The sequence below is a fragment of the Solea solea genome, chromosome 21 (assembly GCF_958295425.1).
Source record: "Solea solea chromosome 21, fSolSol10.1, whole genome shotgun sequence".
NCBI lineage: Eukaryota > Metazoa > Chordata > Actinopteri > Pleuronectiformes > Soleidae > Solea > Solea solea.
This window is the reverse complement of record NC_081154.1, coordinates 750,505-766,130: the sequence shown is the minus strand read 5'-3', so window position 1 is coordinate 766,130 and position 15,626 is coordinate 750,505. Positions and strand designations below refer to the sequence as shown.

Sequence of the window (15,626 nt, the reverse complement as noted above, 5' to 3'; positions counted from 1 at the left end):
TGATGAATGAACATGTGAGTAATTTCATGCATGAATTACCAGCTAGAAACAACAGAGAAATTCACCGGCACACATTCCACCTGTTGCCTAAAACACACACACACACACACACACACACACGTTGTGTTATGCTGTTGAGACGTCGTGGCGATCGTGATTGAGATAAAAACGCCCGCGATAGGAAGAGAAACATTTAGCGACTACTTAGAGAACACGCTGTTCTTATCGTGTTTACTGTAATATCTGTGTTTTCATTTAAAGTGATATTTTTTTTGAGTGCTGACACATAGCCAGTGAAAACATGGCTACTGGCCACCTAACCAAAGACGCACCTAATAAAATCCACATCGGCTCAAGTCGATGAAATGTTCGGAATATGTATTTTGTGGCTGGAAAGTGAAGTTGGTATAATACTGCACCAAACCCCATGGAGAAAATCAGTGATTTCAGTTTACTGGAATAAAGTAAGTCCTTGTCTACTGCTGCCTCTTTTGATGAATTTATGTTACTTAATATATCCAAACAAAACATTTTGAACACAGAAGTCACAAAAAAACACATTTGAACTGACTGATAGAGGTAACAGTAGACAAGCACTTCCTGTGTTCCAGCAAACTAAAATCGCTGGTTTTCTCTATGGGGTTTGGTGTGGGAGCACGAGAGGTTTACAGTGAATGAAACTTCAGTTTTACTGTTGGAAAAGCCTAAGAGTGAAATCAATCTGTGAACATATTCTTAAGATATTTAAGCTGCTGTAGATTGTTTTAGATAAGATTTTGTGGCCTAAATCTGTCTTTCCTTGTAGTTTTCAGAACACTTTTCAATGATGACGATAGAAAAGACTCGGTCTCAGTGAAAACATGGCTGCCAGCAGTGAGAATAGAAAAAAAACACTTTTAACTAATCAATGAATAAAATCTACACCATGATATCTTAAAAACATGTATTTTGTGGCTGTAAAAATAAGTTGGTATCCTGCACCAAACTCAATAGAGAAAATCAGTGATTTTAGTTTGCTGGACTACAGGAAGTCCATGTCTACTGCTGCCTCATTTGATGAATTTGGGTCACTTAAGTATATCTGAAGAATAGATTTTAAACACAGAAATCACAAAATAACACTTTGAACTTACTGGTAGAGGCAACGGAAGACAAGCACTTCTTGTGTTCCAGTAAACTAAAATCGCTGGTTTCCTCTATGGGGTTTGGTGTGAGAGTGCGAGACGTGAATCAACTTCAGTTTCCTGTTGGAAAAGTCTGTCTAACAGTGAAATAAGTCTGCAAACATATTCTTAACCTGGTGTAGATGTTTCCAGGTGAGTGACAATTCTTCTCTTATGCTAGTTCTCAGATCGTGGGGCCCAGCAGGGGGCGCACACAGTGTGGTCAGGGCTGACTGCTGTATGTGTCAGTACCTCATGAACTTTCTCTTCAAGATAAAGTGCCTCTGCAGGTTTGCAGAACACTTCCAGTGATGAGGATAGGAAAGTAAATATTAGCACTATTTACAGAACAGGCCCGATCCTGTCGTGTTTACACTAATATCTGTCCATTACTTCCATTTAAACTGGGTCACAGGTCAAATTTTAACCACAGACATGCACGAGTGTCTCAAATCAGAAGGCTAATTTAATTTCCCCCCCGATGAAAATGAATCATACAGGTTTCCCAGCACAGAGCAACAAAAACAGGCGAGCCGATAGTTGAGCGGCATAAAATGATGAAGCGCCAGCGGTTGATCATGTCTATCAATATCACTGACTAATCTCCTCCAGATGAAAGTAATCTGGCCTAAACGCCAGCCGCCGGTAAATCAGTGCGGATTCCAGTGGGTCTGTGGCGCGAGGAGAAGGTGCTGCACGGAACAGTCTGACCGGAGCAGGGACTGCAGGTGTGAGACAGTCCCGAGCTGCCAAACTACCTCCTCACACACGAGCACAGAGCGCCGGCCCAGATTAGTGTCGGGCAAAATGTTCACATGAAAGAATCTCTGTGGTGTTGGGGCCACCGAACCTGAACACTCTCCCTTCTTTAGACCACAAAGTCCACCTGAAGATCTGAATTTTCTACCACTTTATCCTCGTCAGGGGGGCTGGAGCCAATCCCAGGTGAGAGGCGGGGCCACACCCTGGAGTCCATTCACAACTACAGTCAATTTAGGCCACGTGGAAACATAGATAATCTTTTTCTTTGCTGTTTTCAAAAAGTTCCCCCGTAAACACGGCATCATTTCAGGAAATATCTCCGTCCACACAGAACCCCTAACCACCGAAATGACTCAAAGCGCTGTGGTACTTATGCCAAGACTGTAGTGGCGCTGTAACGTTACACCAAATACAGAGAAGAAAACGTTGTACATGTTGCAGATATAATAACAGAAACTGTGAGAAACGGGAATAGGAGACGGCCCCTTCGAGGGGGTCCAAATAACCCTAGCGGCCCAATATTTGGACTGTGGTAACTCCTCACAGAATGGCCCTTGGTATTCGAACCAGTAACCTTCTTGCTGTGAGGCAACCATGCTAGCCACTGCCCCGCAATGTGGTCCAAGATCTGCAACTCAACGTACAAGTAGTTTACCTTTTCCCTTCTACCCTTTCATTGCTGCAGGAGAGTTTCATCAATGGCCGTTCGAAGCTAAGTTTGTTTGCTGGGTTCAGACACCGGCTAGCTGCTAGGTTCTGCTCATCCATTACTCATAATCTTCATGGGTTAGAGAACAAACTGAAGTGTAATGTAGCTTCGGTGCCTCAAAACAAGAAGGTTCTCCGTTTGAATCCTCGGTTGGACTGAGGCCTTTCTGAGTAATTCATGGGTTTTCATTAGGTCCTTCTGTTTCCTCTCACAGTCCAAAAACAAGCAGATTAAGGGTCAGATTAAGAGGGGACTCTACTCTACATCTGTATCCACACTTCAGCATTTACATTATAAAATGAGTGTATCTGATTTTTAATGTGTGTTTTTTGTGTTTTTGGTAGAAAGGCCCCCCGCAAACAATGTCAAAGTTGGCGCCGCACACACTGGTGCCCTTAGTGAGTCACCTGACAAGTTTGAAGCCTGTCAAGCAAACGTCGGACAGTTAGGTGGAAGTTCCTTGCATTTACAGATAGATGTGTTAACTTTGCTTTGGGTACGTTTGGTGTCCACATGACCCTGGAACCTTCAAGCCCTGAACATGGAGAACTTTCAAAATGCTGGAGGAACATGTGGAACTGATGACACAGTGCACTGACCATCAGATGTAACAGAAATATTAGCTTTTACTTTTTTTCCCAGTGCTGTTTTCCATCACTAGTATTTTCTGGAAAATAATTTAACAACTTCCTTTTCACAGTGGCAAACACGATTCTACTGTACCTGAACAGCTGCAGACCTTAAAGGATCAGCGTTATAGAGGATTTATGGATATCTGGTTTATCATGTTTGAGCCAAACTGAAATCAAAAATGTTTTATTCACAAAAACTCACACTCATTCACTACAAGCCTCAAAAAGAAGATACAGTGCTTCAGTATCATGAGCTTTCTGGTGCAGAACATTTGAACTCTGTGTGCATGAAGTTCTTATGGATTTTATGGATGTATGGATTTTCTCCAGGTCCTCTGAACGTCCCCCCACAGACCAAACTCTAATTCTACGTGACTTTTATGTGTCAGAACTGTGATTTATGTGAATCCATGTTCAACATTTCTCACGACATATCAGCTGGAAGAAGCTCCGGCTCCCACGCAAACGCTTAAAGGATGAACAGCAGAGATGATGGACGGACAAGAGGTCACATACTTGTCTCACGTCCTGTGTTTGCCAATGATGGTAAGATGTAGGCGTGGGAATCACAGGGTACGTCATGATACGATACGCGGTCCACGATACCAATAATATCACGATACAACGACTCTGTGATTGCGACACAATCGTATGTGAAAAGTTAAAAGTGCAGGATTTCTCTAGAGCAAAGGTCATAAAGTCTATGTATTGAACGTCCCATAACGTAGTTTTCTCCACCATTATCCAGCTGTAAACTCACCCTTCTTCAGGTCAGGTAACTTCCACCCAAGTTTCTCCTCATTCATTTGAGCAGCGCCACCGTGAGGAGACATGAAGTAGCTACGCCTCAGTGACTGAAACTGGCAGAGACTGTTTACTTTAGGGGTAGGGGTGGCGAAAAACATCGATTCTTATATGCATCTCGATTCAAGGGATTTAAAAAATTTAAACCAGTTTCTCTTGATTGTTTCAGCTTCTTTAATGTGAATATTTTCTGGTTTATTTGCTCCTTATTAACAAAGAAATCATTCAAACTGAGTCATTTTGGTTTGCGAACATTATCATTTCCAGGTTTGAGACACGCTGTTCAATATTTTTCAACATTTTCTGACATTTTATTGACTAGAAACGATTAGTCGAATAATCGAGCAAATAATCGATTATGAAAATAATTGTTAGCTCCATCATTGGAGAGAAAAAACTCCCTTTTAACAGGAAGAAATCTCTGACAGAACCAGACCCAAAGATGTGTGGCCATGTGCCAAGACAGGTTGTGGTGAAAGGAAAAAATGGGGGACAGAGGAGAGGAAGGGGGGACAGAAGGGACAAGAGCAGGTGAGGTAGAGACAGAACAGAGACCAGGAGCAGAAACACAACATATTCACAGTTGTTAACCGCTTGAGTTTGAGTGTCGTTAATGGCCACAGAGTTCCGCCTGATCGCAAACATCAACCGTATATCTGATATCACTTCTCACTCCCTGCTGTGATAAACTTACTGGAAAACGTCCAGACACAAGACATCAACGCTCTGACCACGAACACAGAGACGTGGAGAAGCTCGAAGCTGTAACGTGTAACCGGTATCGCTGGTGTTTAGTCGTCGCTGACGGACTGTTTTGACTCTCGCCGATTACGTCCCTTCATAATAAAAGCTCGCACACACTCATCTGAGATTTCATCCGTGACGAGGCCGCGCTGTGATCGGCCGTGATCCGCGGGTTGGTATTTTCCAACAGCAGACACATGAGACGTTCACGCATTAAAGGAGCAAAATAAAATAATAATAAAATAAAAAAGAGGGTTGTAACAGGCTTCCTGTTTGACGAAAAGAGCCAAAGAAACAATAACAGTATTGTTTCTGAAAATTATTACTGTTGTAGCCAAAAAACTGCCAAGTCATGGATGACGACTGGCAACAATGACTCAGGTTTTTACAAATAAATGATCTCATAAATCTGCAGTAAATGCATGGTTTTATCATACAGAATGTGAAGTGCTTGATATATATATATATACATACATATATATATTCATTTAAAGCTGTAGTACGTAACTTTGAAATAAAACCAACATCTGTTCAAGCCATTCACACACAACTGATAAAATCTATGAGATACAAGTCACATGACTCTATCTGTTTTTCGCAGTGTTTAGATCCCGTGTCGCCCGGCGGGACTACTTTAAAAGTTGTGTCACATGATTCTAGGATAAATATAGTTAGCTGTAGCATTAGCATCAGACGAGAATCTACAGGTTGCGTCGTCACCGAATTATGTTAAACTTGAATTTTACATAAATAGCGTAATGCAAAAATTAGCCACGCATTTGGTTTCAATGTATGAGTGAGTGAGTAAGTGAGTGAGTGAGTGAGTGAGTGAGTGAGTAAATGAGTGAGTGAGTGAGTGAGTAAATGAGTGAGTGAGTGAGTGAGTGAGTGAGTAAATGAGTGAGTGAGTGAGTGGTTTATTTTACAATTTAACTTTGCAGCAGAGGTTTTGAGTTAAACCTAATCATAAATAAACCATTTTTATATATGTTTTTGTGTGTGAATGTTGTTTGTTTAACTCTTCAAAATCAAAATGAATAAAATGTCTCAACATTTCTACTCTTGTTTCAAAACGACAACCTTTTTGAGCAGAAGTGGCTTTTGTTGCTTGAGTCGAGTGGGTGAAGAAACGATAACCCTCTCATCATCATCATCATCATCATCTTCGTCGTCCTCTCTGTCGTCCGCTCTCAGAGAGCGTTTTTTAAAAAATGAATGAGTGAAGTTCAGTTCATGTTCCTCTGCCTCTTCACTCACCTCTCACTCCCGCGCCTCCGCGTCATGACATCATGGAAAAGTCTGTCAGGTCTCAGAGAGCGGGGGGGAGAGGGAGGGGGGAGAAAACGTGATGGGTCTAAAAATACCGCCTTAAATCACAGGAATTCCTGGGATATTTTCACCTTGTGATTCCCGTGGCATTTAAAAAAAATAATCATCAGATGGATTTGATTTGTTGAATCTGGCCACGTTCACTCATTCACCTGCTTGAAAAGAAAAGAAAACAAAAACCGCACTTCTTTTCTTAAGTTTCTAACGATAACAAACACGTTGTGTTGTTCTAAAACTGAGGCGAACTTGTTTGTGTTTTACTCGCTGTTTTTTCTAATTGAGTCCGACGACTCCATAAATCATCTCTAACAAACCATTAGTGCCCTAGAAAACTGTGAATGTTTGGCCGCGTCAGGTCCGAGCCGGAGAGGATGAAAGATAAGCACTTGTTTATATACAGTACAGATATATATATATAGATATATATATATATATATCTATATATACATATACATGGAAATGCAGGTTCTTTATACGTTGTTTTTTTTTTCAAGCACCTGTTCTTAGACCAGAGGAAGAGGAAGTCCAGGTTCTACTGATTCATCCACCTTTTTGAAGAACTTGATCACATGATCTTACGTCTACAGAAGAGAAGACTCCAGAAGATAAATAGAATCAGTGCTCACCGTCTGTGCTTCCTGCTGATGGATGTTGCTTCTCAAACACGTGCTGCTTCGTCCTCAGTGGTGAAGAATCACAACCCTTTGAGTCACCGCGACGAACCTTCATGACTCACACGTCACTCACCGGTGGACAACATCTCCTCAAGGGGCCACCGCTGCTTCTCTGCCAAAGACAAGAAGAAGAAAAAAAAGGGCCATTAATGATGAGAGTGAGAGCACTTGACTCTGACGATCAGCTGTAACAGCTCCACGGTCAGAAGGATAATTGAGTTTGAAGGAGCTGGAAAGACAGAGTGAAGAAGCCATTTGGATGTTTGTGGTTCTCCGGGAGCTGGAGAGCGGCCATGTTAGTGTTTGCAGAGCGCAGCGCGAGCTCCAGCTTTTCCTCCTCAGAGGCCGAGCTCGGCTCGTGGCAGGACGGCGGAGCGCGTGCCGCTTTGTTTACCGAGTCGTAAGCTGCACTTTCGACCTCGCGGACTCATCTCTCCGTCAGCCACTGTCCCAATGTTAATAAATGGAAGATGTTTCAACAGCTCTACAAGGTTCTCAACACGCAGGCTGCAAAACATCACCCATTCTGGCCCAGTTATTTAACACAGACACACAATAATTTTGTAAAATTGAAACAAATAAACTCTCGCCTCCGGGTTCTCCGGTTTCCTCCCAGCAGAGGACAAATTTGGGCACGCTAAATTGACCGTAGGTGTGAGTGTTTGTGTCCCTGTGATGGACTGGCGATCTGTCCAGGGTGGGACCCCGCCTTTGGCCCTATGTCAGCTGAGATTGGCCCTCATGTGAAGGATAAAGCAGTAGAAGACGGATGGATGTATTATACAGTATGTACAAAAGAAAATGGGCTATATCGCCAAACAAATGCCACACACTGTTCTGTGACAGAAACCTAAACCTGTGTATTTGCTGTCAATCAAAAGTTGGTCCCGCCTTTGGTCACGCATTTTTGACCATTTATTTTAGGACATTTTAGAGGACAAAAAGACAGAGAAGGAAATGAACGGAGACCATTCATTTCGTCTGTTGTTGCAATCGAGTTTACGGCGAGCAAGGACGAAACGGAGCAATACCACTGGAAATCATGGGGGCAGTATGGAGCCAAACAGTCCAACAGTCAGACGACAAAACAAGAGCCGGAATCATGAAAATGCTCCTCATCGCCGTGAAATCCTCTTTACCTAACCTCATCGATATGAGGTTAGCTTTGTTTGTACTCAGCACTGCCCTCTAGAGGAAGTATTGCATATAAACGTCCATACTGATGCAAAAGACGCACTGAGGTATGTAGGGCAGTAACGGAGATAACATTTGGGATGTAAGACGCAAGTAAAAATGGACAAAAAAAGTTGAGAAAAATAGGCCGTTCAAAATCTATAGACATAAGTTAACAGCTGCATCTCTTTGTTGTGATGTTGATCAGATAGATGTTAGACTGCCATGTTTATGTTTTTCTACTTATTAGTTTATTCATCCCTGTAGGGAAATTCCTTCCTCTACTAAAAACCTTCCTAGCATTAGGAGCAGTGGACAGTCACTGAGGAGCACCCAATGGGGCTTGGGTACCTTGCTCACGGGTACCCAAGCCCTTTTTGACCTGGCAAAAGACGAGATCCCTTTCCACTTGGTCATAAAACATAGCTCATCTTTTATTTTTACAGTTTACACCTTCTCTATCTCTTGAACTAATGGTAAACACATCTACTCTGGTGCTGTATAGCGCCCCCACAAGGAAAAAAATGAGGCCTTAGTTGCTCAGGATCTCCAGCAGCCTGGTCTGCAGTCCACCATCCCCTGAGGTCTTCACCATAGGGCGACGCAAACATACATTTCTGTTTTCTTTAATAAGGTCTGTTTGGAGAGTCGACTATAAAACGCTCATAAAAGTTTCTGAGGCCTAAGGAAAACAGGAACCTTTCTTTTTTTCTCCTCCAGTAGTTGGGGATCAAGTTTTATAGCAGAATCTTTACAGTGATGTAAAACATATTATTATGAGATTAAACAGCAGAGATTTACACTCAAGTGTTAGGTTGATAGAAATGTGCTGAGGACACTCAGGACGATTAAAGCTGTGCTGGACCATTTTTCATTCGTCAGTTAATCAAAACCGTGAGTATTGTTCAATAAATACTAGTGCAGTACCTGTTAAATATGGCATGTGCCTGTTTTTTTGTGGATATTTTTGTGTTTTTAAGTTCATTTGTGTGTATTTCTGTTGGGTTTGAACAGTCATAATTACTGAAAGTTGTGTTTTTTTACATTTATACAGATATTGAAATGATGACACTGTAATAATCAAAATTCAATTCAATGAAAAGCGTCTCCTTTAGTGATAAATCTACCACATTTCTACCGATATCGCTTACATTTCTCGCTCAAACGACGTCAAAGTCAGCACTGCACACACTGGCGTGCTCAGTGAGTCGCCTACCAAATTAAATGTTAATGTTTAACTGTTAAATTTGATAAAATCAAGTAATAAATAAGGAAATGAGCTAAATATATTGATGCAAAACATCTCCAGACTTCTACGAGCTAATCCAGGTTTCAGACACTTGTGCTTTGGCCTCAATCTCTGCACCTAAAAGTCTTCAGGTTTATTTCTTTGATATAAACTTTGATATAAGCCACACGGACGAGTCCTCATCCCTCCTTTAACCAGGCTCCAGTTGCTCTCCCCACTTAGCCAAAATGTCACGGCCCAACAGCAGCCTACATCTGAGAAACCTCAACGCCGGACCCGTGATTAATGACGTACCGCGATCTGCCAGGTTGATTTGGCCAAAGGAACGAGCGTTCCCGAGTGTTGTGTTGTAGTGCAGTAACTCAAGGTTATTCTCAGTGCATCAGACAGAACCAGTCAAATCTGGCAACCACATGTCGGCCAATCGCTGCCCAGTCTCAGCGGGACGCCTGGTGATCTGCCCTCATTTGTAATGTCTGGCTCCAGCAACGACAAAAACCCAAAAACCCAGATCGAGGATTCAGAACTCCTGCGGTTGGACTCACATGTTCTCTACAGGACAGAAGTCTTCCCTAATATCTGGAGAATGTGTTTGCCAATTATTTCCTCGTCATTAGACGACGTTTTTTTGGTCGGAAACTGGGGAGTTTTTTTTATGGTTTTGCACCAAAGTCCATTGAGAAAAACATCAATTTTCCATCCACTGCACTGCTGCCTCAGTCACTTCAAATGTGTTATTTTTGTAACTTCGGGGTTTGAAATCCTTTACTCGGATTTACCTTAGTGACACAAAGTGACCACACGAGGCAGCAGTTGACTGGCAGCTCCTGTTGCAGTGCATCAAAGTGCATCAGGCATTTTCTTAAGATCCCGTAGACTTGAGATTTTTATCAGGGGAGATACAAGTGAGATTTAGCCTGGGTCCCCACACCTTGGTTGACATCAAATTCAAGGACTTTTTCAAGGACTTTCCAGGCACAATTCCCTTAAAATCAAGGACTAGAATGTGCTGATACAGCTTAAGATGGGAGCGTTTTCTATTCGGACTATGAAAGAACTCTGCTTTTCATTTAGGCCGACGACTGTTGTCAGGACAAACTGAACCTACAGACGTTTCACCAGCAACTCTCAGAAGTGAAGAAGCTTCTTAGATGAGAAGAGAATCTTCTCCAACAAATCTACAAGTCCATCGTCTCACGTGTGAAGAAGAGAAGACTCCAGATGATAAATATAATTAGTGACGCATGTCTATTTAGGGCGATCTTTCAAGGACCTGTGGGAACCCTGGCTAGTGTCCGTGTGGCAGCACTGGCAGCAAATATCAGAAAGTTAAACATTTATTTTCAATATGTTACTGAAATAAAAATGAATCACAAGTCAAAATAGATATTTATTTAAAAGCCGTGTGTGTACTTTAACTGTAGTTTTGCAGTTTTCTTGGAGTCTCTTCTTCTAAGAAACAAATCCGCTGCGTCTGCTCAGGCCGTATCTTGACACACAGATTACAGGCGGTGACAGAACGAAGCGTTTGTGAGGCAGCGCCGTGCTGCACATAAACATCAGCATTTACCGCAGAAACAGGACAAACAGTGACGGTAAATCACCGGCGTCTGTTAAAAGGCTCGGGAGGAGACTGGGACTCCTCCAGCGCAGCGTCAGGACCAACCGCTTTAATGAAGCCTTAACTGATGGGCCTGGTGCTGCAGCCCACCCAGACACTGACAGAACCCCACTCTGCTGATTTATACGCCAGTGACAGCGCCCCGACAGTCAGAGGGGCGGGGCTTTGTCTTTCTCGCAGACAAAGAGCTGGACGAGAATGAAGTTCAATGGGAGTTAATCGGTGAATCTGCTTTTTTTTTGAGTGTGGATGGAAAGAAGAAAAAAGGGTCTGCGTTCAAAAGAGACCGGGGTTATAAAGCCCGGATTTTATCTGACACGTGGCACTCGGCGCGTCGTGGAGATGAGGCGATAGCGGCTCACGTTTAACGGTCGTCTGCTTATCGATTCTTCCCCCTAAAAACATTTGTTTTTATCTGCTCTTATTTCAAAAAAATTCCTCCTCTATCTTCTCCATGTTTAATCTTTATGAAGTCGTTTAAGTTATTGTGTGTGTGATGTCACACTCTTGTAGATTTTTGTCAGTGATGCAGGGAAATAAAAACACGTGTCGCTGTGAGACGCCGTGTGACCTTCTCGGCTCAGATGCATCGTCTTAAAGGGGAAAATGATTTTAACCACACTTAATGAAAAGCTCACCTCATACAATCTACACCTGCATGAGTCCATGAAGTCTTTAAAATATTAATTATATATTTAAAACAAGGAAACTTTCCTCTCTGCACAGAGAAAAGAAGCGTTTTTACACCACGGCTGACATGAGTTGTTGATACACTGCTGCCTCAATTATATAATAATAGTCAAATGCCAAATGTGTTCATTTGTGTCTTCTTGATTTGGGTTTACCAGCAGACCGGCTAAAAATGCTGATTTTGGTGTGGGATGACAAACTTTAGTCTTAGAGCAAAACACATATTTTTTAGATGCTGCGTGTGTAGATTTGATTATGTGAGTGTAAAAAAATTCTTTTTTATTTTATTTTTTTATACTTTTCAGTAAAATGTTCATCAGTGTTTGTCAAACCTGGAAACGATGATGATGATTTTCTCAATGTCTTGTTTTTTGTCCACAAACCAAAAACAACTCTGATTTTCCGTCTAATGAAGCCTCGTCCCTCTAACTCTTCTTCACCCTCACATTTTTTTCCCCTCCTCGTCGTCAACGTCGTTGCTCATTTTGCACAATTATGGAATGAAACGGGACAAAAAACTCTTGTGTGAGGCTGTAAAACACGACGGGTTATCTCATCTCCTGTGTTTGACAGGGACAGTTAGGGGGGAAATATGCCTTTAAATTACAGGAACACCAAAGGTGGGCTGTGGGTTACTGGTAGTCCACTTCCTATTATAGTAGAACTTGTGCGCGGATGACGTCACGCGGCGTTTGTGTGAGTCGCTCCTTTTCTCCCGTAATCAAGTGTTTGTTGTGTTTTGACTTTGCAGTATTTCACGGTGAATTACAATGTTTTCATCTCCCCGCAGCAGCCAAAGATTCACACGTTCAGCCCCTGGAGCTGCATCATCATCATCATCATCATCATCCTCTCATCAGTCCTGCTGTGTCTTTCACTGTGGACATCATTCACATCTGCATTTCATGTCTCTTTCCCGTGCTTCTCTTAGACTCTGCGGGGTCCACAAGTGACCACCAGCCGAGCCCAGGACCAGGCCAGATTTACAGGAGGCCTGTGAGATTATTTGTGTTGGGCTGGGTCCAGGATTTGCAACCAGTGATTGTGAATTTATGCTGGAATCAATACGGGGGTGATCCTCCTCCAGCTGAGCTCATTAAGATAATTCCCTCCCGAGTTCTGCTTAAAAACATTTGTTTTGCACATTGTGATGAGGAGCAGCGGAGCTGAGGCCAAGCTGCTTTTAAACTGCTCACTCTCCCCACACCAAGCTCACGGTGACACAGAGGCTGCTGGTCCAGTGCTGCCTCGTGTGGTCAGTTTGTGTCACTCACAAAAGTCCAAATAAAGGACTTTAAATGCCGAGAATCAAAAAATGATCCATTTGAACTCTGTGACGTAAAAAAACACTTGTTTTCTCCGTGGACTTTGGTGCAGGAGGAATAAGCAACGTTTCCAGTGAGAAAATACAGGCTCATGTTGGGAATAAGGTGACAAACATACTCTTTAGATATTGTAGAACTGGCATAGGTTTAAGTTGGTGAACCATTTTGTCAACTGGTTTGAAGCAGGATTTTTACCTTCATTTAACAGCTTCAGATTTTTCTCCAACAGAGGGTCAGAGAGTGTTGCATTAGAAGAGTCCTGAGCGCGACGTCCAACACATGCTGGAAAACTGTGTTAGAGGGAACTAAAGACAGGAAACCGGCTCCAGTGGCGCAATCGGTCAGCGCGCGCTACTTATACGGCAGTAACCTGCAGAGCCATGCCGAGGTTGTGAGTTCGAGCCTCACCTGGAGCAAAACGGCTTCAGTTTGATAGTTAAAAAAACTTGATATAAATAATGATTTAACTGTGTATTTAAATAATCTACCAAAAATATTGAAAACCAATATTCCAAATTCTCCTTAAAATTCCAAAATCTCCCTCACGCAGGAGGAACTGTGAAGGAGTAAAGTCACCATTCTTACCAGTGTTAAAAAACAGTGACTTATCCCTTTAATCCATAATAATAATAATAAAACCTAACACAGTCCTGCGTCTGTGATTTGAAGGAGACGCAGCAGTTTTTTATCTCGAGACTCGAGCGGCCAACATGTTGAACCTTTACTGTAAGACAGGTGGTGTCCGTGGATTTGTTTGAAAGTAAATAAACTCTGCGGAGAATGAAGAAGGTCTCAGCCCCGCGTACGCGGCGCGTCACGTTGTTCATTCCGACGATTCTCTCGACAAAGGATTTGGCGAGATTTAGATCTTTTTTTTGCCATTTCTATAATAAACAATGGCACGGCCCTAATGAAAATATTTACTTAATTCTCCTAAAGTGACTTATGGCAACTTTGGCCACTAAACAGAGTGTCATGAGTGTTATGGCGTCAGGTGCCACGGCCTGTATAAATACTGCCTGTACACTTGTTTATAGGAAAACCCCCATCTGGCTTCAGCCAACACAGTCACAGACGACGCACCGTGACCCCTGGGATTTTTCAAACGGAAAATAGAACAGGGCTGTTTGCGGAGTGCGGGGCGTGTGTGTGTGTGTGTGTGTGTGTGTGTGTGTAACGTGTGTCCACTGTCAAGTGACAGACAAGACAACGTTGTAAAAGACTGCAGGCTCCACATCCCTGAGCCCCGCCCCCCCCATTCTCAACCTGTAAACACAGAGCCGCGCTTTTGAAGAACTATCCAACAAAAAAAGAGAAAAGAAAAAAGAGAGAGAAGGAGATACAAGTGGCTTTTTTCATCCCCCATTTAGTGGATTTATAAAGCATGACAGCGTTACAGCACTGAGCAGAACTCACATTTAAAACAAGAATAAACCAAAGAACTGGAAGAAAAACAAAGAAAAAAGAGAGGCAAAGCTAACTTCGCTTAAAATACATACTTTATTTCAGCTATGGTTGCCATGTCATTAGGGTTTTATGTCAGCAGCTAATGTAGCCAGGTGCTACGTAGCACTAGCATTTGGTGTTAGCACCTGTTGTAGTTAGACACCATAGCATTGGCATTAAATATTAGCAGCTACTGTAGCCAAATGTTGCGGGATCAGTATTTGTTGTTAGCAGCTACTGTAGCTGGTCCGCATGGCATCAGTACTTGACATTAGCAGCCTCACTTAATGTTAGCCCCTACTGTGGCCAGGTGTCAGTGCACTGATGTTTGACATTAGCAGCTAATGTAGCAGTTGCTGTAACCAGACACAGTAGCATAGGTGTCTGGCGTTAGCAGCTCCTTTAGCAAAATGCTGTGTTATAGCCATTTGAAATTAGCTGCTACTGTGGCCAGATGTCGTGGAATCAGTGTTTGGTGTTAGCAGCTACTTTTGCCAGATGCTGTAGCACTGATGTTCAACATTAGCAGCCAATGTAGCCAGATAACTCAATATGAGGAAATGTAGACAGATGTTGTGGCACTAGGTTTTGACATTAGCAGCTACTGTGGCCACACACCCTCACATCAGCATTTTATGTTAGCAACTCCTATAGCCAGATGCTGTAGAATTAGTGTTTGATGTTAGCAGCTAATGTAACCACATTTTGTGGCATCTACATTTGGTGTTTTGTAGCTAGAACATGTAGCATATTTATTTGAGATAAGCAGCTATTGTGGGCAGAGGCAGTGGCATCAACATTTGCCTTTCGCGGCTGTTACACCACATTCACTTAAGAGTAACTTTAGCCAGATGCTATGTATTGGCATTTGACTTTAGCAACTACTATTGCCACAAACCTCACCACATCACTGGTTAATGTTAGCAGCTACTTTAGCTAGCTTTAGCCGTAGCACTGATGTTTGTCATTAGCAGCTACTGTGCACTGGTTGTGGAATTGGCCTTTGGTGAGTGGGGCTAGCGGCTAGTTAGTAGCTGCTAGCTGCTGTGAGGTCTGGGTAGAAAAGTACCTTGTCTTGTTCGAGTGGAATCAAGTTTCATTGATATAAAAACTCATAGTTTTCATGTCCACTTAAAAGAATGTAAACAAAACAACGCGTCATGAAGATAAAGCAGCGTTTACGCTCACGTCGTTCCTCAGCCTCAGCTCGTCGCCGGATTTATTACCAAACGTGGGATTATTAAACGTATTCATTTGAAAGTGCATTAAACAAACCAAGTGTTTTTTTGGGTTCCTTCTACCTTT

At 42.5% G+C, this 15,626-nt stretch overlaps 1 protein-coding gene and 1 non-coding gene across 3 annotated transcripts in view; one reads left to right on the top strand and one right to left on the bottom strand.

Moving 5' to 3' along the window:
* myocd (myocardin) overlaps nucleotides 1-6,901 on the bottom strand; it is a 62,401-nt gene extending 55,500 nt beyond the window's left edge. For both annotated transcript variants that reach the window (XM_058621294.1, XM_058621298.1), the window contains exon 1: nucleotides 6,770-6,901. In XM_058621294.1, coding sequence (XP_058477277.1) covers nucleotides 6,770-6,872 — 103 coding nt within the window. In that variant the 5' untranslated portion in view covers nucleotides 6,873-6,901. The remainder of the gene's footprint in view (nucleotides 1-6,769) is intronic.
* Nucleotides 6,902-13,197: 6,296 nt separating this feature from the next.
* trnai-uau (transfer RNA isoleucine (anticodon UAU)) lies at nucleotides 13,198-13,291 on the top strand. Its single transcript has 2 exons — nucleotides 13,198-13,235; nucleotides 13,256-13,291. It is a non-coding gene; the product is annotated as a tRNA-Ile (tRNA).
* Nucleotides 13,292-15,626: the final 2,335 nt, after the last annotated feature.